The sequence below is a fragment of the Nelumbo lutea genome, chromosome 1 (genome assembly GCF_056320005.1).
Source record: "Nelumbo lutea isolate HS-2025 chromosome 1, American lotus-T2T, whole genome shotgun sequence".
Lineage (NCBI taxonomy): Eukaryota > Viridiplantae > Streptophyta > Magnoliopsida > Proteales > Nelumbonaceae > Nelumbo > Nelumbo lutea.
In genome coordinates this window covers 184454915-184480147 of record NC_142684.1, presented here as the reverse complement: position 1 = coordinate 184480147, position 25233 = coordinate 184454915, and the positions used below count along the sequence as shown (strand labels likewise).

At 36.9% G+C, this 25233-nt stretch overlaps 2 protein-coding genes across 3 annotated transcripts; both read left to right on the top strand.

Annotated features, from left to right (window-relative positions):
- The first annotated feature begins 1223 nt into the window (after positions 1-1223).
- On the top strand, positions 1224-3482 carry LOC148879737 (delta(8)-fatty-acid desaturase-like). Its single transcript, XM_088961395.1, has one exon. It carries the CDS (start codon positions 1590-1592, stop codon positions 2928-2930), a length of 1341 nt encoding a protein of 446 aa, XP_088817521.1. The 5' UTR covers positions 1224-1589; the 3' UTR covers positions 2931-3482.
- A 6006-nt stretch (positions 3483-9488) lies between these two features.
- On the top strand, positions 9489-16536 carry LOC148879736 (DUF2358 family protein (DUF2358)). Of its 2 annotated transcripts, XM_088961394.1 has the most exons (3): positions 9489-10031; positions 15690-15747; positions 15826-16536. In XM_088961394.1, exons 1-3 carry the CDS (start codon positions 9664-9666, stop codon positions 16135-16137), a joined length of 738 nt encoding a protein of 245 aa, XP_088817520.1. In that variant the 5' UTR covers positions 9489-9663; the 3' UTR covers positions 16138-16536. The 2 variants fall into 2 exon arrangements, with proteins under 2 accessions (XP_088817520.1, XP_088817519.1); XM_088961393.1 differs by having other exon boundaries at positions 15690-16536.
- The last annotated feature ends 8697 nt before the right edge of the window (positions 16537-25233 follow it).

Here is a 25233-nt window from a genome sequence, read left to right as displayed (position 1 = left end):
GCCCAAAGCTCAGATTGATGAGTTGGTGTTCTACCATGCCACAACATAACGCATCAATGTAGGCCGTTGGCTTCCTCTGAGTCTTCTTACATGGATATTAATATATTATCATGCGAGCGGGATCCTGAGCCGAGGTTTTTGAGCAGGAGTTGTTAGATCGGATGGCCAGGGGTTTGAACCTTTCCCACGTTATTATTGAAGGAGACACGTAGAAAATTGCAAGGAGCTTTTATTTGGTTTCCACCGTTCATTAGTCTCCTATATCCCATGGACATGCAATTGTGCAGCACATAAAATTGCAAAATTAGGTTGTGATATCTCTACAACTTTTAATGAAGGATGATCGATCGATCTAAATTTGATCCATTTAATTATGGTTGGATGGAATATAAATTCTCTCCAATCCAAATTCTTCATTTATTTAGATTCACATTAGTCGGGACAAATACAACTCCTGGGATGCATTTTCAAATTTCAATTAGGACAATACAGTAAATCCAATTCAAACATTATTTTTTGGGTTATGTCTAACCCGTCTAATTTCAATCCAAGTTGCACCCTGGTGTGAGTGGCCAAATTTTGTATTGACTTATATTTTTTTATGGGATTTAAATGATACTTAAATTAGTAAAAAGTAACTTTAAAAATAATACATTTTTGCTAATATTTATTAATTAATTCACATTTATTTATTTATTTTTGTAATAACTTTTTATTGATTCATATTAAAACTAGATTTTTTTATGGGAGAGTAGATAAAAGAATAGATGAAAATTGGAGATAATTTAAAAATTCCTATATGAGGTTATAGTAAAGGGAAAAAGAGTGTTAAGTTAGGAATTGAGAGAGATAGAAACCATATAAGGAAAAAATAGAGGCAATAAAATATAACACTCATTTTGGAAAGAAGAAAGAAAAAAAAGGCCACGTCATAGTTAAAAATCCCTAAGATTTATGCCATATATTTTTAGATGAAATTAGTTAATTTTAAAATCACATAGTTGGTTTGAATATTGTTTTTCTATTCCAGTCATATGTTCAAGCTTCATAAAACTTATTTTCAATATATTTGATCCGTGTGTTTGAAGGAATTATGCCAATATAAAGGAATCAAATTTGGATCTACCCAATATTCCTATTCGAGTCCGATCCGTTTGTGGGCCATGTCTAAGCTGTACACACACTCCTTACAACCCAACACAGCCACACTCGTACCTCATTACACTGCTTAACTTTTTAGCCTATAGCTTGCCCTGCTGTTAGGCCAGATATTTTTCCTCTATATCGTTAGAGTTGTTGTAACTTCGAAAAAAAATATATTTTGTGTGGGATGTGGCGCTTCTTCAATCTGCCTCGCTGTAGAGCCCAACCTTCATCCCTATGATTTCATTAAAGTCGCTAAACTCCAGATAGAACGAGAAGGGAAACTGAGAGAAAATCAATCAAACAAAATTTCTGCAGCATTTTGTTTCGTGCCCCTTGCATCTCTTCCTTTCTGTTCTCTCAAAACACAGAAAGGAAGAGATAAACAAGTGCCAGGAAACCTTTGTTCTGATTTTCTTACTTCTAGTTTCTCTTGGTTTGCTTCAATGGCGGAAGACAAGAGGTGCATTTCAAGCGATGAACTTAAAAAGCATAACAAAGCGGAAGATCTGTGGATCTCTATCCAGGGAAAGGTCTACGACGTCACGGATTGGATTAAAGATCACCCGGGCGGTGAAACCCCACTCCTGAATCTCGCCGGCCAGGACGTCACAGATACTTTTGTTGCTTTCCATCCGGGCACTGCATGGAAATATCTCGACCGGTTCTTCGTCGGGTACTTGAAAGACTACCAAGTTTCCGAGGTGTCGAAGGATTACAGGAGGCTTGTTTCCGAGTTCTCTAAATTAGGTTTGTTTGAGAAGAAAGGGCACGGGATCTTCATTTCCCTTTGTTTTATGACAATTCTATTTGCTATTTCCGTCTGCGGCGTCCTGTTCTCTAAGAACGTCTGGGTTCATCTAGCGTCCGGTGGGCTGATGGGTTTTCTTTGGATTCAGAGCGGGTGGGTTGGGCACGATGCTGGACATTATCAGATCATGACTAGCCCTGGGTTCAACCGGTTCGCACAGGTCCTTGCAGGCAATTGCCTTACAGGGATCAGCATTGGGTGGTGGAAGTGGATTCACAATGCTCATCACATTGCCTGTAACAGTCTCGATTTCGATCCAGACCTCCAACACATCCCCCTCTTCGCGGTATCTTCAAAATTATTCAATTCACTCACATCTTACTTTTACGAGAGGAAGATGACTTTCGATTCTATTGCTAGATTTCTAGTGAGTTACCAGCATTGGACTTTCTACCCTGTTATGTGCTTTGCCCGAATCAATCTCTTTGCGCAGTCGTTCTTGTTGTTGGTCTCGAAGAGAAGGGTCCCCAATAGAGGTCAGGAGCTTGTGGGTGTCCTTGTCTTCTGGGTTTGGTTTCCCTTGCTTGTTTCCTGCCTGCCCAATTGGGCTGAGAGAGTGATGTTCGTGGTTGCGAGTTTTTCTGTTACTGGAATTCAACATGTTCAGTTCTGCTTGAATCATTTCTCATCAAGTGTGTATCTTGGACCACCTCGCGCAAATGACTGGTTTGAGAAGCAAACGAAGGGCACACTTGACATTGCTTGTCCATCTTGGATGGATTGGTTTCATGGTGGATTGCAATTTCAGGTTGAGCATCATTTGTTCCCTCGATTACCTCGGTGCCATCTCAGGAAGATCTCCCCATTTGTGAGGGATCTCTGCAAGAAGCATAACTTGCCTTATACAAGTGTTTCATTCTTTGACGCTAATAAGATGACAATCGGGACACTGAGGACAGCAGCATTGCAAGCTCGAGATCTCACCAATCCGATTCCAAAGAATTTGGTCTGGGAAGCAGTTAACACTCACGGTTGATGTTTGATGAGGCGTACTGACACTCTACTGTTGCAATTATTTGGATCCACCAGGAATTAAGTCGGTACACCTTTCTTCCTCTTGATGGTTGTCTCAGGGAGATCGTCAGCTGGTTTCTGTGGAGGGAGGACTTTCACCATTGATGGCAGACGTCAATTCTCCATTCTCTCTTCTCCTTATTCATAGTATCCGCTTATCCGCTCTTGCCTTTTTCTGATTGAGGTTACACATTTTCCATAGATTCATTTGCAGGATGAGGTATATTATTTATTTTCTGCCTTGTTTGGATTAGTAATGCAAAAAAAAATGTTTATTTATCCAGCCGCCCCAAATCGGCTAGATAGTTATCCTGCTTTTCTGGGTTGTCGAATCTCCTCATAGTTGTCTTAGTTGGGTTAGGAGTTGCTTATTCTCTAGGTCAGTTGATGTAACATTTGCAAGCTTTGGTTTTTGTCAATACCAAGGTTAGTTTGAACTTTGAAGATGGGACTTTGTCAAATTAGTAGGTACTCCATGGTAATTTTCTTTATTACATATTATATTTTGCATGTACATTTTTTGTGCACTTTCATCTTTTGTTGATTTAGTTTTTGAGTAACTTTACCCCATGCAGCACAAAAATTGGAGAATGAATTTACCCTAAATTGCTTAAACTTGAATTTGTGCACTTTCATCTTTTATTTCTCGGTGATGACAGAATTCTGGATTTTTTTAGGTCCCTAGATCAGCAAGCATCCTAGTTTATTTTCTTGCTAGAGAAGGGGTTAACAGAGTCATTTTTGTAGGGATCTCATCTCCCCTCCCCTAATTAGTTATGTTTTAATGTATTTGTAGACAGTATGTTTTTTGGGGCTAGCTCTCAGATTCAGATTATATATGAAAATAGAGCTTGATGACTCTCATTCTTTTTGTACTTTATTATATTTCTGATTTTTTTAATAAAAATCCCTGGTTGTTCAATAATTATTGAAAAAGCTGATTATAGATGAAGTAAACAAATAGTTAATCCCTTATTATTGTTAGAGTTAGCAGTAGTAGTAGTGCCAAATTTCCCTCTCTTCTTCAGCAATAGGTTTAGAAATTATTTTTGGTACAAAAATACATTGTTTTCAGTTTTTTTTTTTTTCTTTTTTCTTTTGACTCAGATAGATGTCAATCCGTCCATAAGGCAATACTATTTTTGTAAAACTACAGCTTCCCTAGAATGTACAGAGAAGAAATTGGATTTTAATGTAAGAAAACGAATTTTTTATTACAATTCATTATATTAGGGATTTTTCTGACAGTATTCTTGTCATTAAAATGCAATTTTCTTTTATAGGATCAATATGCTTCCAATGCAAAAGAAAAACCTGCGGAAGCAGTATAATTGTTTCCTTGTTTCTTTAAAGTACCTACAAAGTAAGGAATTGGATAGGTAGAGATGACTGCAAATCCACTAAAAACTGTCCTAGGACAAATTCAAATTTTATACCATTAAAAAAAAAACTGTCATCTCCTATATTGTGTTCCAGGTCCCAGCATAGCTGATAGAGATTAACTTGGACCTTTTTAATTGCTCTACATGTGCTCAAATATCTCAGCAGTTTCATCACTTGCGCAAATTGAAGCTTTTCATCAGTAACATTAATTCCAGTTTGCATGTGCTCTCCAATTGTAAACTATAGAATGCAGGAAGCCTGCTGACTGTATATCTAAGATACAGTCATCTCTGACTTGTCCAACATATATCCATGGAAGTACAGTAATAGAATATGCAGCTATATGAATCTATGGTCATGCATAAACATTTAAATGTTTCTTTAAATATGCTGGTACTGTTGAATAGAAAGATTAATTGAACCAATGCTGTCAGTCATCAGTTTTTGCAAATCCTCCATCCCAGCCTAACCTAGTGCTTACAAGTTACAAGTATGAATGGGTAATAATGAGGACAGCTAAATAGACTACTTGTTTACATGACCACAAAAGAAAAGCACTCTGATTAATAACAGGAGACTTTTACTGGGAAACAATCAAGTTTTATCGACATAAGGAATTGTAAATGAGTATGATAATCGTGCCTGACACCCCTTTTGTTAGATTTAAGCTTGCCCAACTACCTAATCCAATTCAATTTATTCCTTTGCATTTCCAATTCAGTTTTCTAGGGGAATATTTCTCCAGATTCCTTTGCACTCCTTGTCTAGCCAAAGCATCAGCTAAGGTATTAGCAAACCTCTTAACCAAATCAACACTATTCCCATCAACCCCATTAGACTTTCTCTTATGATATGCCTTGAAATCTTAGGGTCCATTTGGTTTGTGGGAATAGGTGTCTGGAATTGGAATCGGAGTGGTCAATTCCGATTCCAACTGTTTGGTTGGGTAGAATTGGAACCACATTCCTATTCTTGGTGGAATGGCATTTTCCTTGAGGGAGGGAGTGACAATCTCATTCCTTCATCCTCTATTGGGAATGAGAATTCATTCCAGCTGATTCCGAATCTGATTTTAATTCTAATTCCGACTGAGAACCAAACAGACCCTATTCTATCGCGGGGTTATTGTAGTTAAGAGCCCTCTTCAATCTTAATTCCTTGCAATAATTCTCACAATTCTGCCCTTGTAGAGTCTCTATGATCAGTTGGTTTTGGGAAAGTTGTCATAATTAGTCCTTAAATCTTAAATACTCTGCCTATTCATGATTCTCTTGAATATATATCGGTTAGGCAAGGTGCCAACCAGGTGGTTGGTAAGGTCTCCTGCTGGTTGTAGCGGGGACTTCGGATCAAATCCTGCCTGGTTGGGGGATGGACTATCTCCCGTTGTATAGCCCTTCAAAAGAAACAAAAAAAGAAAAGAAAAGAAATTGGTTACAATGTATTTATCTATTCAAATAGTAGTTATCTCTAATATCAAAATAATTAGTGGTAGTTCTCCATTAAGAAGAAAAATAAAACAAAAACTCATTTTAAATGATGCGGCATCCATAAAGTGGATTATAATTTAGAAATAAAACTAGACTTATTAGTCTTATTAATCTCTTAAGTTAAAAGCAAATCTATACATAAAAAATCTATCCATAGAGTGGGTTATATACCTTCCTTGAAAAAACAAATATAAAACAATAACCTAAATTTATAACATAAAAAAATGGGTGTCAAACAACAGTTACTGGAATACATAAATAAAAAAGTCAGAATACTAGCCCAATATATCGGGTCATTCTCTAGTTTATGTTATGAAATTATATGTTAAGAAATGATTTAAGTTCTCGTAAGTTAATGTAGAATATGGCATTGAACAGATTGAAAAGAACGAATAATAAAACAGGATTTATGTAATAAACCTCATATGGTTGGCACATGGCTTCATATCTTCTTTTATGGGTATTTCAGGTTTAAACTATACTGTACATTTATGCAATAGGTTGGGTAGAACCAACAGACCCAAAGTAAACTGACCGAATAATCTGCATTGTGTCTTTGGTTGTTTTGAACCCAGGGTCAGAACCAGTGGGCACCCATGGGAGCCTTGGTCCCCCGTACCTCGAAATTTCCCACAATCCCCACTTGTACTATTAATATAATACACCAATTTACCCTGACTCAGCCCTATCTCAAACGAATAAGAGCCTATCAGTTTTATATAAAATTATGAATATGCATATTAACATATTAGGATACACCATTTCGAAAAAATACCCTTTTTATGACAGTGGTAGTATTATCATATATGATTATATGATGACTGGGTTAATTTAACAACTAATTTTGTTCAATCGATCCGTCCCAAAAATATATAAGTAGGGTTTGAGTATGATAACGAAAAGATGATACGTGAAAAGATTATAAACAATCAATTGGTATTATATAAAAGTGATAACCAATCAATTAGTCAAAGTCTTCTCTGGTATCATGTCTAATGTCTTTCCAGTATTATAGATTTTTTTTTCATATAAATATCATGTATAAAATATAAAATATTTCTAAGAAAAAATTTAAAAGCCCAAGGTGACCGGTCCTGGTCGGGGCTTACTATAGACTGGGTCTGGCCCAAGGTTCAAATATGGTTACACTCAATACACAAATTGCAAAAATTCAATATACTTGGAAAACAAAAAGACTAACTTTTGAAAATTGAGGCAGGGGCCTCTTGAAGATGTATTATCCTTCAAAAGTGGTCAAATATACTATGGATCAATTTAGAAAAAGTATAAATGTAAATATGTAGAATATAAAACCTTATATTTTGTATGTATTTATATTATATATATTTGTATTTGTATTTTTTCCAAACTGATCCTATCTATCAAAACCTAATATATTAATGGTCCTGAAAAATCGATACAATACGCCAGCATTGTTCATTGGCATTTTTGAAGTGAAAGTAGAAGATTTGGATTTCAGTGGACTAACATTCCGAGATGAAAAACTTGAATTTGAAGTTGAAACTTGGTTGATATGGATGGGGAACGAACTCGCAGCCAATCCGTGGTTGATTGGCTTCATTATCCCTTCATTTTTTGCATAATCTCTTTCACCCCAAGGAAACTAAATAAAATCTTGAGACAAAAACCTTGGTTGATCCAATTTTAGCCATTCCGTTTCTTGCACAAAAGAAAAAAAAAATTGAAAATCATGAGATGTCTCAATTACACTTTCCATGTTGAAAGAAGATAAGATTATGACTTCAAAACTTTAGAGAGACCCAACCAACATTAGAGATTCCAGAGCCTAGTTGCCAGGAGGCCCAGGACAAATGATCGATGGACCACCTTATGTAATAACCCAGGGTCGTTCCGATTCCGAAAACAATCTTTCGATGACAGATTGCCACACCATAGGTCCTCCATTTCAAAAGCAATGGAATCCAGACTTCACGGCCGTCTGTGAGTCCGGACTCCAGAGCATGGTTTTCAAAACCGGATTGGACCAGAAAAACCGGGAACCGTTCAGGTGACTGGTTCCTTTTTTCCCTAAATCCGGGTATTTGCAAAAAATTGTTGATTTGGTCAATAAATTGTTGACCTGGGCGGTTAAATCGTTCGAACCGTCCGATGGTTTTGACAATTTTTTATTTTTTTTAGTCAGACGGGACGATCATTCAACCCGGGAACCAGACCCTGACTGGTTTTTTCTCTGCGTCAGTTTTAAAAACCTTGGTCCAGAGTCTAAATTCCAACAAAAAAATCAATTTTATTGACTCGCTCGTATCTCTCTCCTTCCTTCTTTTCCCCTCTCCCTTTTCACTGCTAATTCAATCGCTACCTCTCCTCCATTTTTGTCTATTACCAGCTGGAGTTCATCGCTGCTGTATTACATTGTTTGGTGTTAGAGGGAGTCCGGATCTGCGCTCACAGCATATTCCAGCTGCACATGGAGAATTATCTCCCGTTTTGGTTTATTATTATTCATGGGAGATATTCGCAATGCACGGTGGGATGTGATTGTAAGGTTGGTGTGAGGAAAGCTCTGTGAAGAGCAGATCCCAACAGGGAGTGGACAAAAGAAAAAGGTTGTTTGTTGTTGCTGTGCCCTGCCATTCTCTTATTGACTTAATCTTCAATGTTTGACAAATCAGCATTAATTTTGAAATAAAAGGGAAATTCTCTAAAACTCACCACTATGAGTTTTCAGCATTTCTCTTAAATTCATCACAACTTTTCAAAATGTCTAAAATTCACCCTGTCACTAACTTGACGTTAAATAGACTAATGGCGTTAATATATTACCATTTTAATATTTAGACATAAAAAATGGAAAAAGTTCAAAAAAAATATTTTCAAATATAAAATATATAAAAACATAGAAATTACAAAAAATATAAAAATTTCAAACAAAATAAAAAAAAATTATTTTCAAATTATAGAAACTATAGAAATTGGAAAACAAAATCATAAAATAAAAATTATAGAAAAAATAACAAAAATTTATAGATTGTAGAAAATAGAAAAATGTAAAAAAAATAGAAATTATAACAAAACATTAAAAATGTAAAAAAAAAACAAGAAAATTGAAAGCTGAAAAAGATCATTTTTTCTCTAGATCTCCATTTAAGGGTAATTTGGTCATGAAAGTTGTTATTTATGCTGACATGAACACCTGTATTAAGAAGCATTAACTGAAGGTGAGTTTTGAAAAATTAAAACTTATTGGTATGGTGAGTTTTAGACATTTTGAAGAATTGTGAATTTAAGAGAAATATTGAAAACTTATGATGAATTTTGGACAATTTCAAAAAGTAGCAAAAAAGCTATTGGATGATCCATCGGTTCAAAGGATGCGATCTCCCAAATGAACGGTTCAGATTCATTATTAGCATTTAGCCGCACACATTTAGATATAATATGGTAAGAATTATGGGCCCCTACAAGTTTTGACGGGCTACTGCCATGGGTCCAAGCCCAACCGCGCTCGGATCTCCTACCCACTCCACCCCCACCTATATGACATCGCAGCCGCACATCGTGAATATCACGGATGGGTTGTTCTTGATGCACGGCTGTAGTATCATGCGGGTAGAGTTCTCGTGGGTAGAATGAAAAGCGGTGACTGGACACGATGACGTCACCTATTTACTCTCCTGGCCCAAACCATCGTATCCTTTGCAGGGAAAAAGAGATAAAATAAACGGAGAATCTCATATTCGTTTCGGTTTCGCGGGAAAATGTGTTCCAGTTCCACCGGTCTTGCGTTTCTATAGATTTCGCCATCTTCCCGCCAAAAGTCTTACCGGAATTTGATCTCTGATGGCTTTGCTCTCTCCTTTGCTCGAAATTCCGCCCAAGATAATCTGCAAAACGAACCCTAGAAACATTAAAAGATTCAGAAGCTCGTGCTATAATGAAAAGTTCGGAATTGGGGCTAACAGAGTTAGGGTTGCAGTCGGTGCGAGCACCAAAGGTTGCGATGTTGGGGTTTCGGCTTTGGAAGGGGATCCGAAGTTTTCTCGGCAATTTTCTGCTCCGGTGAAGCGCGGTTCGTCATTGTCACCATTGCAGAATAAAGAGGAAGAAGAGAAGCAGAATTACTACGTCAATACGGGCTATGCGATTCGGACTCTCAGGGAGGAGTTTCCAGAACTATTTTACCGGGAGCCTAGTTTTGATATTTACAGGTTAATTTTGACTTAAATTTCTGTTATGGTTTAATACTCCTTTTCTTCTTCTTTTTTACTATGTTCAATACGCTTATCGAATGTTTGATAATTGAATGGATAAATCTGGGAGACTGGGAGATTAGTTGGATATTGGTGCCGGTTAGCAGCTGGTGACTGGTAAACTTTATTTAATCTAGGTGATCTGATTGATCCTGCAATAGCGGAGTATCCATTGTATGCACCAAAAAATATATAAAGAAAGAGTATCCGCTGTTGGTTGGTTCTGGTCTTCTACACTGTCAAACTTTATAGCAATTTCCCCTCGAAAAAATTTGTAGTTTCAAGCTTGAATCATTATAACCTTCTCCTTTATGAACCTGTCCCATTTAACGACGTGACTCATTGATGCGAACCCATAGATGTCGCAAATTTGTTTAGGATACCATGCCATCTAGAAACTAGTCTTGCTTGTATAGATTTTCTCTTAATCTCGGTTACAAGCTCATTCTTTTAAACTTTGTTGTGAATTATGTACGAACTTTTCCTCTTTTTATGTTCAAAATCAAAGCGTTAGTGATACTCCCTTGTATTGGTGTACTAAATGTAAGTGAATATTGTAAGTAAAAATCATAACATGGAGCCAACTAAAAACTTCAATCCCACTCAACACCAGTTGAATTTACTCGGCCGAAGATGTCAGAGGCAACTTTTATTAGTTAATTTCATATGCCTTCTCAAGGTTTCTTTATAAACTAAGGGGGTGTTCTCAACTGTTAATTGTTTTTTCATGTGAGTTCCAAAAGCAGATCAAAATCATCCGGTTTAATAACTTGTTTCTCAAACACACACACACACAGAAAAACACGTTCTTGGTTGCATACCGCCCCCCCCCCCCCCCCAACCCACAAAGAAAACAAAAAACAAAAGACACAATATTGAATTTCTGATTTAGAGTTCATCTGATGATCAATATCATGCTTCATAGACCATATAGTATCTCTACTCCAAAGTTTGTTTTTGTTTTAGAAAGCATTATATTGATGATTTCAAAAACATGGATTGTTTTCTGCAACAAAACCGATTTGTTTTTGCTTCTCAAAGCAAAAACATAGTTCAATTCTGATGTGGAAATTTTAAAAACAAACAAAAACAAAAAAACATTCATGTTTAAGAATAGCCCTAGATTTGCAATGAATGCATGCGATCAACTATTAATAGACTAAGACTTAAGAGTCACCATTTTGATTTGTAAATCAGTGCTTGGTACAATTGGTGTTTTGGCATGAAACTCTTTGCAAACTATTTTATTGGGCATTTCAAACATGTACAAATGAAGAAGGAAAACCTTCCTGATTCAAGAAACACCACTTTGGTGATTCTTCCAATGCACCCTGTGTCTGAAACCTGATTTGAACTGTGGTGTTCCTGTTTCAAGTTTAATCTGTTTTACCAGATACACTTTTTGAATATTAAAGTCGAATTGCCTATGTGGCGCTGATGTGATAGCGTTTCAACCTGGAATGGGAACACTATCAAAAATCTGTAAGGGACATGAGTGGATTCTATTGAGGCAATTAGGCATAAAGATAAAAGCTTAGACATGGAAGTCTTTGACAATCTTGATATAAGAATAGTATCTCCATGGACCCACAGACAGGTAATAAGGGAAATAAGGAGGCTAGTGGGTGAGGTTGAGGCTACTTACAAATGGATCAATAGGCTAGCAAATGCAATGGCAGATTCACTTGCAAAGCAAGGGGTGCAAAGGGATCAGTTGTTTTGGGCTAATCTATTTTCGAAGTGTGGTTTGGCTTGGATTGCAAGCCTGCACTAAACATTTCCTTTAATTAATCAAAGTTCTCTGGTTATCTATCAAAAAAAAAAAAAGGATTAGTATCTCCTGCGTTCAGAACATCAGATTTGTGATTTGCTAATTGTATGCATAGTTGTTATCTCTGCTATACATTTTTTTGGTAAGGTTAGAACAAGCTATTAGAGCCCTAAAGGTTCTGGCTGTCTTCTGCTTTGTTGTTTTATTAAGATTGTTGATATTGTGTCTTTGATAAGCCTTTGGTTGAGGTACCCAAGATGTCCTATTCTAACTGTAAGGTTCTAGCTTTTTGCATTTGTTCAGAAAACCTTAATTTCTCAAATAGGTAAAGGACTGAGAGAACCTAACAAGGAATTTTTTTTCTTTGATCAATAACATAATTTCATTAGAAATATTAGTGATAAACTTTTTAAACTATTTTTTTTATCAATAACTTCGAAACTTTTATTGATTAAAATACTTTAGGTTACAACAATAAGTTACAAAAGAAATCAGCAAAGTAAGCTGACCCAGTACAGTACAGAATTACAAATGTGCCCAAAACATTTGAGCCTAAAACAATTGGTTCCTGTCCACCCTTGCTAGGACATCAGAAGGACCATTTGCTGTTCTTTTAACCCAACAAGCAAAGTTCTATGCTTTATAAGTGTGTTGCAGGGCAGTTAGGGTGGGGGGGGGGGGTCTACAACTTTCTAATATGGCAGTGTCCTTTGGAGAGACCTGGCTACAACTATAATTAACTAACTCAAACTTTTATTCATCAAATAAGCTCTCCTAATTCTAATTACAGTTTATCTATAAAAAAAATAATTACAGTTGTTTTATCTATGACTCAATATAGGGCCTGGATCTCTCTTTACAAACTCCAAACCCAACTAGGAAATTGACTCGAAACAACTTTTAAGTTTTAATTTCTTTGGAACTAAGACAAAACCATTATCAATTAAAAAACAATGAAGAAATGCTAAGACAAACCCATTGGTAACCTGCAGGGATACTTAAGTAAGGATCTTAATTCCTAAGTGAATTCTAGTCACTTGTTACTAACCTTTGTAAACTAAAAATACCAAAACAACTACAAGAGAGACAAATTAATAAAAATTGGGTTTATGAATTGAAATCTTATTCTTGTTGGATAGATAACTCAATTACCTATCTAATGGAACCGAAATCATTCAAAAGGACAATTTTTTGCCCCAAAGAAATAGGCTGAATGATAAATGACCTCATCACAACATTAACTTTCAAAATTCTAAGCTCTCTAAAATCTCATCATAGACCGACACCTTATTACTAAAATGGCCATAACTTCTTCAAAACATGTTGGGTTTATAAAATCTTCTTCTTGTTGGATAGATAAGTCAATTACCTATCTAATGACACCAAAATCATTCAAAAAAGGACAAATTTTGGCCCCAAATAAATAGGCTGAATGATAAGTGACCTCAGTACAATATTAAGTTTTCAAAATTCTGAACTCTCTACAAAAAGCACTCTAAACTATTATGATCATGTAAGATGATTTACTCTAATGGAGAAACTTGACTTTTTTCTTCTATGGTTTCCTTTCCTTCCTCCATGTCTGGACCAAGTTGTTATGCCATATGTAAGTCCATGATTTATTAGTGACCATGAGAACTATCTTACAAAATAATGTGTTGATCTCTTGCAACAAATTTGGTAATTTCAGTGTTTTAGAATTTTAGTATGTGGGCCAGTCCTCCATGAGCATTTTCGGATATAATTGATTGTATCTTTTCATGATTTATTATTGAATAAAGTTAAATGAATGAAACAAGAGGAGGCGTAGATGTTATGAAAGCCCAAGCCCAAGTTGGTCAATTGACTAGAACTAAGGTTTATATTTGATTCTTCTAAGAAGCTTCAGTGGATGCATCTTCTGGAATTAGTTTCTATTTACTATAGCAACTAGTGGCTCAGGAAACTTCTCTGCCCAGAAGAGAAGCACTGGTAATCACTACAGTTAGGCCATTTTGAACAATTATAGAAAATCAGTTAAAAACTAGTAACAAAACAAATTCTGGTATGTCATTCTGGTTTTGTTTCCTGCGATGTAAAGAAGGGTATGGATCTCTTTAATCATTCAATCTAGAAGCCAGGAAATTTATGATTGGGATTTGTCTGTGTACAGAAGGATGCCTGAATTTTGTATGATGGAGTTGTTGAATCCATTATGGATATATGCTTTACTTGAAATTGATAATGTTCATTAGGAAATGAAGAGAAAAATACAAGGATCCCATGTTGGTTATGAAAAACTGCTTCTTATTTTGTTTTTGAGTTTCTGACTGAGTTAGTTATCAGCTGAAGTTATGGTATAATATCATTTTCTTTTAATATATTTTTCTTGTTATAAACAAGAAAGATCATAAAAATCTGCTTCCACAGAATTAGTCAAAACATTTTTTCCTTTGGCTCCGGTTATGCAGCAAGAATGATGGAGATATGGCGTATGCATAATCCGATGACTATATTTTTTTTGTGTCAGGTTAGATATAGTTCATACTCTGATGATTGCATATAGAGCAGTCCTACTCAGTCACATACTCAATGGTGAGCCCTTTAATGTCGATAGGCACCAAATGGTGCTAGTATTGTAATTATGATAATACTTAAGGTCACCCTGGAACCAATTTTACATGGATACGGACACGGGAGTTGGAATCTGATGCGTATCCAGGAGTTTGACTTGGCTAGATGAGAAAACATGTACTTGCAGACACGTATATGGAAAAGTCTAATATTAAAATACTTCTTTTTTTTTTTAAATTCTAACATTATATACCTACAAAAAAATGTTGCCTTTGTTACTTAAGTAATGTTTGATACAAAAAAAATGGATTCATCTTATGGATTAGCTGTTCATTTATGCCAAATAATCTAATAAAAAGGAAGTATTATGTAAAAGTGCCTTCTGTCTCAAGTTTCTCAAGTTGATGTCACAGACCTATCATGTAGACTAACAATTTCCTCTTTAGATGGCCACAACAGAATAAGCCAAACAGACCAGCTAACATGAATCTCATCCTGCTATCAAGAGCCATGTTTTCCGTCAAGTTACAAGTCTTTATGTCATTTTTTACCACATTAGACCACATTTTATTTGGTCTTCGCCTAGCTCTTTCAGGAGAAGTTTCTTACCCAGAAAAGGGGGAAAAAACTTTGGTACTGGGGTACATCAGAATGAATTCCTTGAAGTAAATTGCTTTACATTGAACAAATTAAAACTATCAGGTTGTTAGCTGGTCTGTTTGGCCTATTCTGTTGTGGTCATCTAAAGAGGAAATTGATACTGGGGTACATCAGAAAAGGGGGAAAAACCTTGGTACTGGGGTACATCAGAATGAATTCCTTTAGCATTTGATGTTTCAATATTCATTGTAAACTCCATGCCTCTATTAATGCAAGAGGACTTGGGCTCTGTTTAGATTAATGCAGAATTTGGGATAGAAACAGAATTGAATTCTTCCCAGTCCTAAATTCTATAATATAAAATTGAAAACCCCTAGAGAAAGAAACTATGTTGGATGTTACCTCTGTAACCATTTGATCAACCACTAGAGATTCCCCAGGTCTGAATCTGATATAGGTCTCACCCCTTATAGTAAGAGTTCAAATTCAACTGCTCAAGCCTCTACCATTGATAAACCGTCTATGATCTCTTAACAAGTATCTATAATCTCTTAACTGCTCAGCCAACCCCATATAGTTGGTACAAGGCATGGATGATGATGATCATTGAAATATGATGAACCACTATACAACATGATTTTCACCCCCATTTTGGGGTTTTTCTTCTAATGTATTTTACTCCATTTCTACAGGGATGATATTGTCTTCAAAGATCCCTTCAATACCTTCATTGGCATAGAGAACTACAAGGTAATCTTCTGGGCTCTACGGTTTCATGGCAAGATATTCTTCAAGGCCTTGTGGGTTGATATTCTTAGCGTGTGGCAGCCTATTGATAGTGTGATAATGGTTCGTTGGACTGTCCAAGGCATTCCTCGTGTCCCTTGGGAAAGTCGTGGCCGTTTTGATGGCACTTCCGAATACAAGCTTGATAAGAATGGGAAAATCTTTGAGCATCGTGTTGACAACATCATTCCCAACTCACCCACAAAGTTCCCGGTTATGGCTGTGGAGGAATTGATCCAAGTCCTTGGCTGCCCTTCTACTCCAAAGCCTACATATTTTGAGATCTCATCCTCTCCCCCTTCCACTTCTTGTCAGGTTTGTCAGGATGAAGAGTCATCTAGCTTTCAACATTAATCTTGCTTTGAGAGGTGTTATGGGGTCTCGAAAGACAAGGTTGCTGATAGGGTTATCAAATTTTGGTTTATACTGTAATATGGTGGAGAAATTGAGCTTTGGATCATTATCATCTTCAACAAACGTCTTATCAGTGTTTGGGAACTTTTCCTAAGTTCATTTCACCTAGCCCTGACTTTGGAGTTGATCTGGAGAATTTGGCTACAAATTGTCCATGATAGACTGAACATGAACTTCAGTAACAAAGATCATAGTGCCAACTGAGTTTATTTTGGTCAGGTTCCCACTTGGAACATTTGAACTCTTTATATATAGTTGTATACCGTATATTTTGTAATACATGTATAATAACTTCTGTGTGCATACCTAATAAAGCTGTTGTCTGGTATTTTCTTGATATTTTGCTCCTTCTCTCTTTTGGTCCCCTGTTTTTAAGGAAAAAAAGAAAGAATTCGTTCCTTTATTAGAAAAATCTAAAAGATATCTGGGGTCTGGGGCAGAGCTAGAACCCTCTTACCAGTAATTTAGAATATACGATCATCCAGAACATGAAAGGAGATGTATGGTCTCTACAGCATTCTCCTGGCATAGAGAATTTTTGGATTAGAAATGCTACAATGCTCCTTTGGATTGTATTTTTGAGATATAAAGACGATAGAGCCTGTTAGATAGTTTTTCAAATCCGGTCCATGTAACTTCTACGACTCTGCATCAACCAAGAAGAAACGAAGATAACAAAACCGAAGAAGGTTCTGCAAGGCCTAAAGTTCTCATGCTCAACTTGGACGCTGGGGAAGTTTCAAATGAATGAATGATCCACGGTGTGATGGTCTAAGAGTAAATTATATACAATTTTATATGCAGAATATCCATCTATTTCTTTGCTCCAGTTCGGTTTGAAAGCTCGAAAATGAATATATTTTTATATTTCATAAATATATAGAATATATTCTTATATTATATATAAAATATAAAAATGTATGTTTTACATGGAAATATATTTTTATAATATATTAAATTAACATCAAACATAAGCAAGTCGAGCTATTTGAGTCGACCTCTCCTGCTAGAGTAGAGGAGGACCTGAGTAGGGATTTAAGCGAGTCGAGCTATTCGAGTGGACCTCTCCTGCTAGAGTAGAGGAGGACCTGAGTAGGGATTTAAGTGAGTCGAGCTATTCGAGCTTAGCTTGCTAAATCAAGTTTGAATCGAGTAGTTAATCAAGTTTGAATCGAGTAGTTAATCAAGTTCAAGCATCATGATACCTAACCTAGCATGAGCAACTCATGAGCCTAATTGAACATATAATAAAATATGGATTTTTAATATTTTTATTTATAGTATAATTATTATATATTTATTTAATATATAGTAATTTTTAATTGAATTTGAGCAGGGAAACTTAAAATTCAATCGACCTTGAGTTGAATTCTGAGTTGTGAGCTTTTGAGTTGAATTGAACTTGAGTAACTTGTTAGGATTAAAGTCTTGGGCCCACGTGTGGTTTAGCCACATGGCCCATTTGTAGATTTAAGTGAGTCGAGCTATTCGAGCTTAGCTTGCTAAATCAAGTTTGAATCGAGTAGTTAATCAAGTTTGAATCGAGTAGTTAATCAAGTTCAAGCATCATGATACCTAACCTAGCATGAGCAACTCATGAGCCTAATTGAACATATAATAAAATATGGATTTTTAATATTTTTATTTATAGTATAATTATTATATATTTATTTAATATATAGTAATTTTTAATTGAATTTGAGCAGGGAAACTTAAAATTCAATCGACCTTGAGTTGAATTCTGAGTTGTGAGCTTTTGAGTTGAATTGAACTTGAGTAACTTGTTAGGATTAAAGTCTTGGGCCCACGTGTGGTTTAGCCACATGGCCCATTTGTAGTTTGGTCGATTAGTGGCGTGCTGTCGTAGGCACCCAAAAATAAAACCTATACTCGTAAAAATTAAATGTAGTAGTGCGAATAAGGATCGTTCCCACAGAGAGTATTTAACATAATTTATGTGCTGCGTGAATAAAGATGGAGGGGGGTTGAATGTAACAAAAACCAGAATTAAACGAAAGAAAATCAGAATTAAAAAGAACAAAATTTAAATGGGAAACAAGGCGATTCAGAGTGCTAAGACTAATCAAAAGAACGAATCTTGACCTAGGATAACATCCACCATCATAATTTCACTACTGCTCATCGATGCAAAAATAAATCAATTCAGACTTTGAACATTCATTGTAGGAATTGGTTTCCTATATCTCCCTATCATAGTTAATCAGAAAATAAGCGATCATCTTAACCCTTACTACTGAACAATCCCTACACAAGCGTTAAAAATTTAATCCAGTAATAGCCTTAACCATTGGAGATCGATGAAGCTAAACAACACAAGCACAAGTGGTTGCATTTAATTTAGTCGATTGTTTTTCCTAAGATCTAACGATTTCTGATGCAGCAAATCATTAAACCCTAGTTGCTTCGCAGATTAGAGGGATCAAACAATTACAGATTTGATATTTAATCTAGTAGTAGATTGTAACGAATAATAAACTAGTATGCCTCCTAATAATCAGACGAAACAATCATGAACAAAAACATAGAAGGACATTCGATATTCAAAGCATAAATCAAACAATAAAGCTTAAATTAGATCTCACAGTTTGGTGAATTCTGAGGCTTTTGTTTCCTTTAACCAAGTATTAGAATTTAGCCACGCATGGTCATGGTGAAAACTCAAGAAAAATTAGAGAATAGAGAAGATAAGAGAAGAGAGGTTCGACTACTCCAAATCTGTTTTCTTTCTCCCTTGCTTGCTGAGTTCTTCTCTCCAAGGATGAGTACTTCTGACTGCTTGTCCGCCCCCCTCCCCCCCCCCCCCCCCCCTTTTATAGCCTTAGGAATGAGCAATTTCCTGCTCCTCTTAGGAGTCCTTTCTCAATTGGTAGTCTAACTCCCTAATAAGTAATGCTTATCTAATCTAATCTTATCTCTTAGGAGTTCTTACAAAGATGGACTCTAACTCTTTTCTCTCTTTAGGATTACAATAAGAAGCTGATCTGATTAAGACTCTTTGTGATTCATGCCTGCAACTCAACTGAATTCTGATGGAATGGGCCCACGTCTTGCATGTTGAACTTGTGATGGGCTTCTTCAGCGAACTGGGCTTTGCTACAAGCTCCTTTCGGCCCAAATCGTGATTTCCAATGCGGTTGTAGAGACTTCGGGCCCGATTTTGTCCTCTATGCAGTCTATATCTATCAAAATTTAAAACATAAAAGTTGTAGATTTTTCCTTATCTTTCCAACGCATCTTGAATCATGTCAATTGGAGTCTATATGGGATAGTTATGCCTAAATTATAACGCGGCACCGAAATTGTCAAAATTACCCGATTAGCCTTGTTTTTCACCTAACACCTCATTTCGTGCCTTAAATCGAAATATAAGAATAGTGAGTCCAATTAGGCATTAAATAAGTATAAAAGACTAAATATTAAGGGATAAAAATATGATAATTTTCATTCTCATCAAATCCCCCCACACTTAGACTTTGCTTGTCCTCGGGCAAGACAAAATTTAAGCAAACTAAGCAAACTATTCTACCAAACTTTAAATTCAATCTTCTTTCATCTTTTTCCACAGATATTCTAGTTTAAATATTGCAAACCGTTAAATCAATACGACCAAGTTATACATGATTCATCCATCAACCAATCCAAAAATTTTTGCTACTACAAACCTGGTAGTAAACTAGGGAAAATGCAGCAATTGCGACATCCAACCTGGGACACGCATCTTGCAAACACTTGTCACTCATTTCTAAAATACCTCATCTCTTTAGAGCACTGTTGTGACACCTGCCACAGAGCCAAGCAGACTCGGCTATTGTTTCCTATCAGCCTGTTCAGGTCTTCTTAGCCATTTCAATTAGTCCATTGCGGCATTTGGGGAGGTTATAAGACACCATCTCATAGTGGAGCCTGATACTTTCGTACATTGGTCAATGACTTTAGCAAATGTACTTGAGTTTATCTACTTTGAAATAAACCAGATGTTGTATCTTTCCTTCTTTTATTTTATGCAATGCTCCTTGCAAGAATTCCTTGTCAAACAAGGGTTGGATTTCAATATAGTTGTGTTGGCACGCTTCAATAGAATGGCGTCGTTAAATGGAAACATCACCACTTACTAGAAGTTGCCAAAGCCCTCCGCTTCCATGCCCACATGCCTATATCATTTTGGGGTGAGTGCTTACAAACTGTGGTCTACATTATCAACTTCTTACCAACCCCTTTGCTCTAAAACAAGTCACCATATGAAGTCTTGTTCCAAAAACCACCCTGTTATGATCATATGAAATCTTTTGGGTGTCTATTCTATGCGTAGGTTCTCCCAAAACCTCATGATAAATTTGTTAGTAGAACCATTCAATGTGCCTTTATTGGATATCCTTATGGCCAAAATGGATACAAATTATATAACCTTGAGTCACACCAACTGTTTACTGCACGAGACATCATATTTTATGAGTCTCAATTCCATTTCAATAACCAACAATCTCCCATCCATCCCCTAACATCACATTTGATAACACAACTATTCCATCACCTCCACAAACGAAGGTCCAACCCACAATTGACCAAACATAGCCCATCTTACTACCTGGCCCAAGCGCTCAACCAGGAACCCCTCTCACCTCGAAGACTATGTCATCAACCTACCACCATCTTTGGCAGATCAGACCTAGGCTATCTCTCCATAGATAGAATCTGAACCAGCCACTTTCACTCAAGCCAACAGGGATCCCTGATGGTGCCAAGCCATGATAGATGAAATCTCAGCCCTAAAATGCAATAGTACTTGGATTCATCTGGACCTACCCCCAAGAAAGTGCCCAATTGGTTCAAAATGGGTGTATAAAATTAAATACAAAGCAGATGGCTCTATCTAAAGGTTTAAAGCTCGTCTAGTGGCTAAGGGTTATACCCAGGTTGAAGGATTGGATTACCATGACACATTTTCCCTAGTAGCAAAATTAATCACAGTGCGATATCTATTGGCAATAGTTGCAATAAAAAATTGGGAAACTCATCAATTCGACGTTAATAATGCTTTTCTACATAGTGACCTTCATGAGGAAGTATACATGACCATTCCTCAAGGATTTGCTCGTTAAGGAGAAAACAGAGTTTGCAAATTGCAAAAACCCCTCTATGGCCTCAAACAAGCATCCTGCATGTGGTTTGAAAAGTTTACTCAATCCCTTCTCTCTTTGGGCTTCAAGCAATTACATGCTGACTATTCTCTCTTTACATTGACATCGGATGGCTACTTCATAGCCACACTTATATATGTTGATGATGTTCTCCTTGCTGGAAATGATTCTACGTGAATCACATCTCTCAAGAAGATCATGGACGACAGGTTCAAAATCAAAGATCTTGGCCCCCCAAAATAGTTTTTGGGACTTGAAGTCCACCGTTCTGTTCAATGCATATTTCTCAGTGAACATAAATACATCATTGACATTCTCCTTGATATTGGGATGTAAGACTGCAAACCATCACCAACACCTATGGAGGCCCAATGCCATTTTGATGACACTTCCAACCCCATTCTGTTTGATCCATCGTCATATCGAAGACTGATGGGCCGTTTAGTTTACCTCACAATAACTAGGCCTGGTCTCTCATTTGTTGTAAATTGTCTTAGTCAACATATGCATGCACCTCGTCAAGAGCACTTTGATGCTACCTTATGCATTGTTCGGTATCTCAAAGGCACTCCATCGCATGGCATATCTCTTTTGAGCAATAGCATCCTGGTTCTTAATGGATACTCTGATTTTGATTGGGTTAGTTGCCCCATCACCCGATAATCAACCACTAGCTACATCACCTTACTCGACTCGTCTCCTCTATCTTGGAAAACCAAGAAGTAGCCAACTACTTCTCGCTCCTCAGCCGAAGTGGAATACCTGCAATGGCCTCCGTCACAACTGAATTAGTTTGGCTTTGATGCCTCTTAGCTGATCTCACCATTCAACTTTCATCACCTATGCAATTGCATTGTGACAGCAAGGTAGCACTTCACATATAAACCAATCTGGTTTGCCATGAAAGAATGAAACACATTGAAATTGACTTTTATTTCGTTCGTGAACAAGTGTAAAATGGCTACTTACAGACTCATCACTTATCGAGTTCTTCTCAACCAGTTGATCTCCTCACAAAGGTTCTTCCCGTAGAAAATTTTCATCATCTCCCTCCAAGTTAGGTGTCTTGATGCTTTTTGATGCTCCAACTTGAAGGGGGTGTTAGGATTAGAGTTTGGGCTCACGTGTGGTTTGGCCACATGGCCCACTTGTAGTTTGGTCGGTTAGATGGGTTGTTACACTGCGACTGACCACCTCTCTTGTAATTATAAATACTGCCATATCTCAATAAGAAAACACAGAAATTTCTCATTCCCGATACCGCCTTACATAACCCAATTCTCACACCCCTAATCCTAAGTCCCAAATCTTGATAGTAGAGGAGGGAGATGAGAGAATTTTTATTTGTTTATTTAAGAGTAATATGGTGTTCATGATTCGGACTGGTGCAATATCTCATACTAAACTACTAAAATATGATTTGAGAATTTCTTAGACCAAACCAAACGATCTTATTACACTTTGATGTGGTTTCTAATACATTATAGGCCATTCTGGTCCACAAATACAACCAATTTCAGTTTGATCGGGTTTGATTTGATGGTCTAGATCATGTAATGAAAACCCCTACTGCTACATTAAAGTTCTGCAATGCAAAACCTACCTGGTACAGTGAGAGTGGGGAGTGAGAACTCGGATTGGCTCACATTAAAGTTCTAATACATTATAGGCCATTCTGGTCCACAAATACAACCAATTTCAGTTTGATCGGGTTTGATTTGATGGTCTAGATCATGTAATGAAAACCCCTACTGCTACATTAAAGTTCTGCAATGCAAAACCTACATGGTACAGTGAGAGTGGGGAGTGAGAACTCGGATTGGCTCACCATCGAGCGCTTCAACACCATTGTCATTCATGGGGAGATGTTCCCAATGCACAACTGCAATTTGCTATGGGGTTGTGGGGGGACTCTGGATCTCCTATCCATAAGAACTCTACCCATGTCTACCCACAAAACACTACCTCCGTGCATTAGGAACATCTCCCCATGCATAGTAACATGTAAGAGGGTGAGATGTTCCCCATGCGTGGCTACAATGTTATGTGGATAGGTGTGTGTAGAATTGTCACAGATAAGTTCTTGATGCCAAAGCCGTTTATATTAGAGTCTCCACAATTAATGTTATTGAAGCTTGGGCTGCATGGGAAGCTCACTGTGTGGCTTTGAACTTCAAAAACTACTCTATCAACATTGAGGGTGATTCACTCCTAGTGATTTCTTGTCTAAAGAAGCAAGTCGATGTCCCTTGGAGATTAAAGACCATCATCAATGAGTGCGCAAAGCTGACTGACCTTCTGGATTGTGGTGTAACTTACTCCCATTCTTCTAGAGAAGCAAATCAAGTGACGGATTGGATGACTCATCAGGATCTCTCCTTCCCTCTAAATTCTCTTCCTTTCATCACTTCCTACGAGTCCAGATCTCCTGCACATTGATCCCTATACATCTTCCTGTAAATCAAATCAGAGAGTGCCACGTCGGTACCATAACATGGACGAATGTTGTATGTGCGAGTGGAATTAAGGGCCTTTAGTTTCCTCCTAACTCTCATCTCTTAAGAGGAATCTTTTAACTTTAAGGCTATGTTTGGTTTGAAGGAAAAGGTAGGGAAATGAAGGGAAAGATAGGGAAATCAATACAAGAGTTGTAAAGGTCTCCCTACCTTTCCTTTCCTTTCCCTACATTTTCCTCCAAACCAAGCATAGCCTAAGAGAAAAATGGTTATTTGTTTCCTCTTATCTCTTATCTCTTAAAATGCAATCATATAACTTTTTGTTTTCCAATGATATCCCCAAAAGACAAACAAAAACTCTCATATATGGGGTCAAAATGGATATTTGATAATTTTCAGAATTCAGAACAATATTCTGGGCATTTAGAGTTCAAAGGAAAGAAAAGTTCACCAATACCAATATACCTCTTAATGTAATTATTGCACGTTTAGATGTTAGACTTCAAAGCAAACGAACATGCCCTAACTCCCATTCTATTTTTTGCCTTATTAAAATGTACATTAAAATCTTATTAAAATTTTCTCTTCCTCTTTTGTTGAAAGCTTTTCCAAATGAATGTGTATGAGACAAATCAATAGAAAACTGCATGCCTAAACATTGCATACCATTGATCTAGATGAAATATACACCAATAAAAAAAAAAGAGATAAGGGTTTCTTCTTCTTTCATTCAAAGCTTTCTACAAGGAATTGCCTTGAACATATTTGAAATGAACCAACAGAAAACTGCATGCTTGAGCACTAAATACCACTGATGGAAGTATGAAGCAAAAAATGTTGCGCTTAATACTTGTTCGAATGGTGAGGCCTGTTATGGCTACCATAGACATTGGAGTTCAAAATTATACCATTCGAAGAATTTTTGTAGAGATAAAGGGCCCTACTCCACACCTCAAGTTCCTATTACCAAGATCCCCATCATTTTTCTTCCCAGATTTAACTTTTAACATCATAAACAATTTTCAAACCTTGAACAATAGTTGACAATGGAAAAAGTTTTCAACAATAGCACCACTGAGGTGTCGAAGAAAAGATGTTCACGGTAGAAGAGAACAATAGAGCCACAACATCGGTAGGGATTGAAGGCAATAGCATCACTGAGGTGTCAAAGAAAAGATGCCATAGACATTCACATCGCAGTGTTGGAAAGAGCCACCTTGCTCCCCCACCAACACCAAGGAGTCTAAGAAGGAGAAGAAAGGTGAGGTCAACTTGGTTGTCGTGTAACCAACAGTACCAAACCTGACCCAGCCCTCACCTTTAGCACTGGAGATATTGATGGCCCCATGACCTATGGACTTTAAAGCCCCACCCCTAGAACCATATGATGGTACGGCCGACCTCGTTAACCACATCTACAA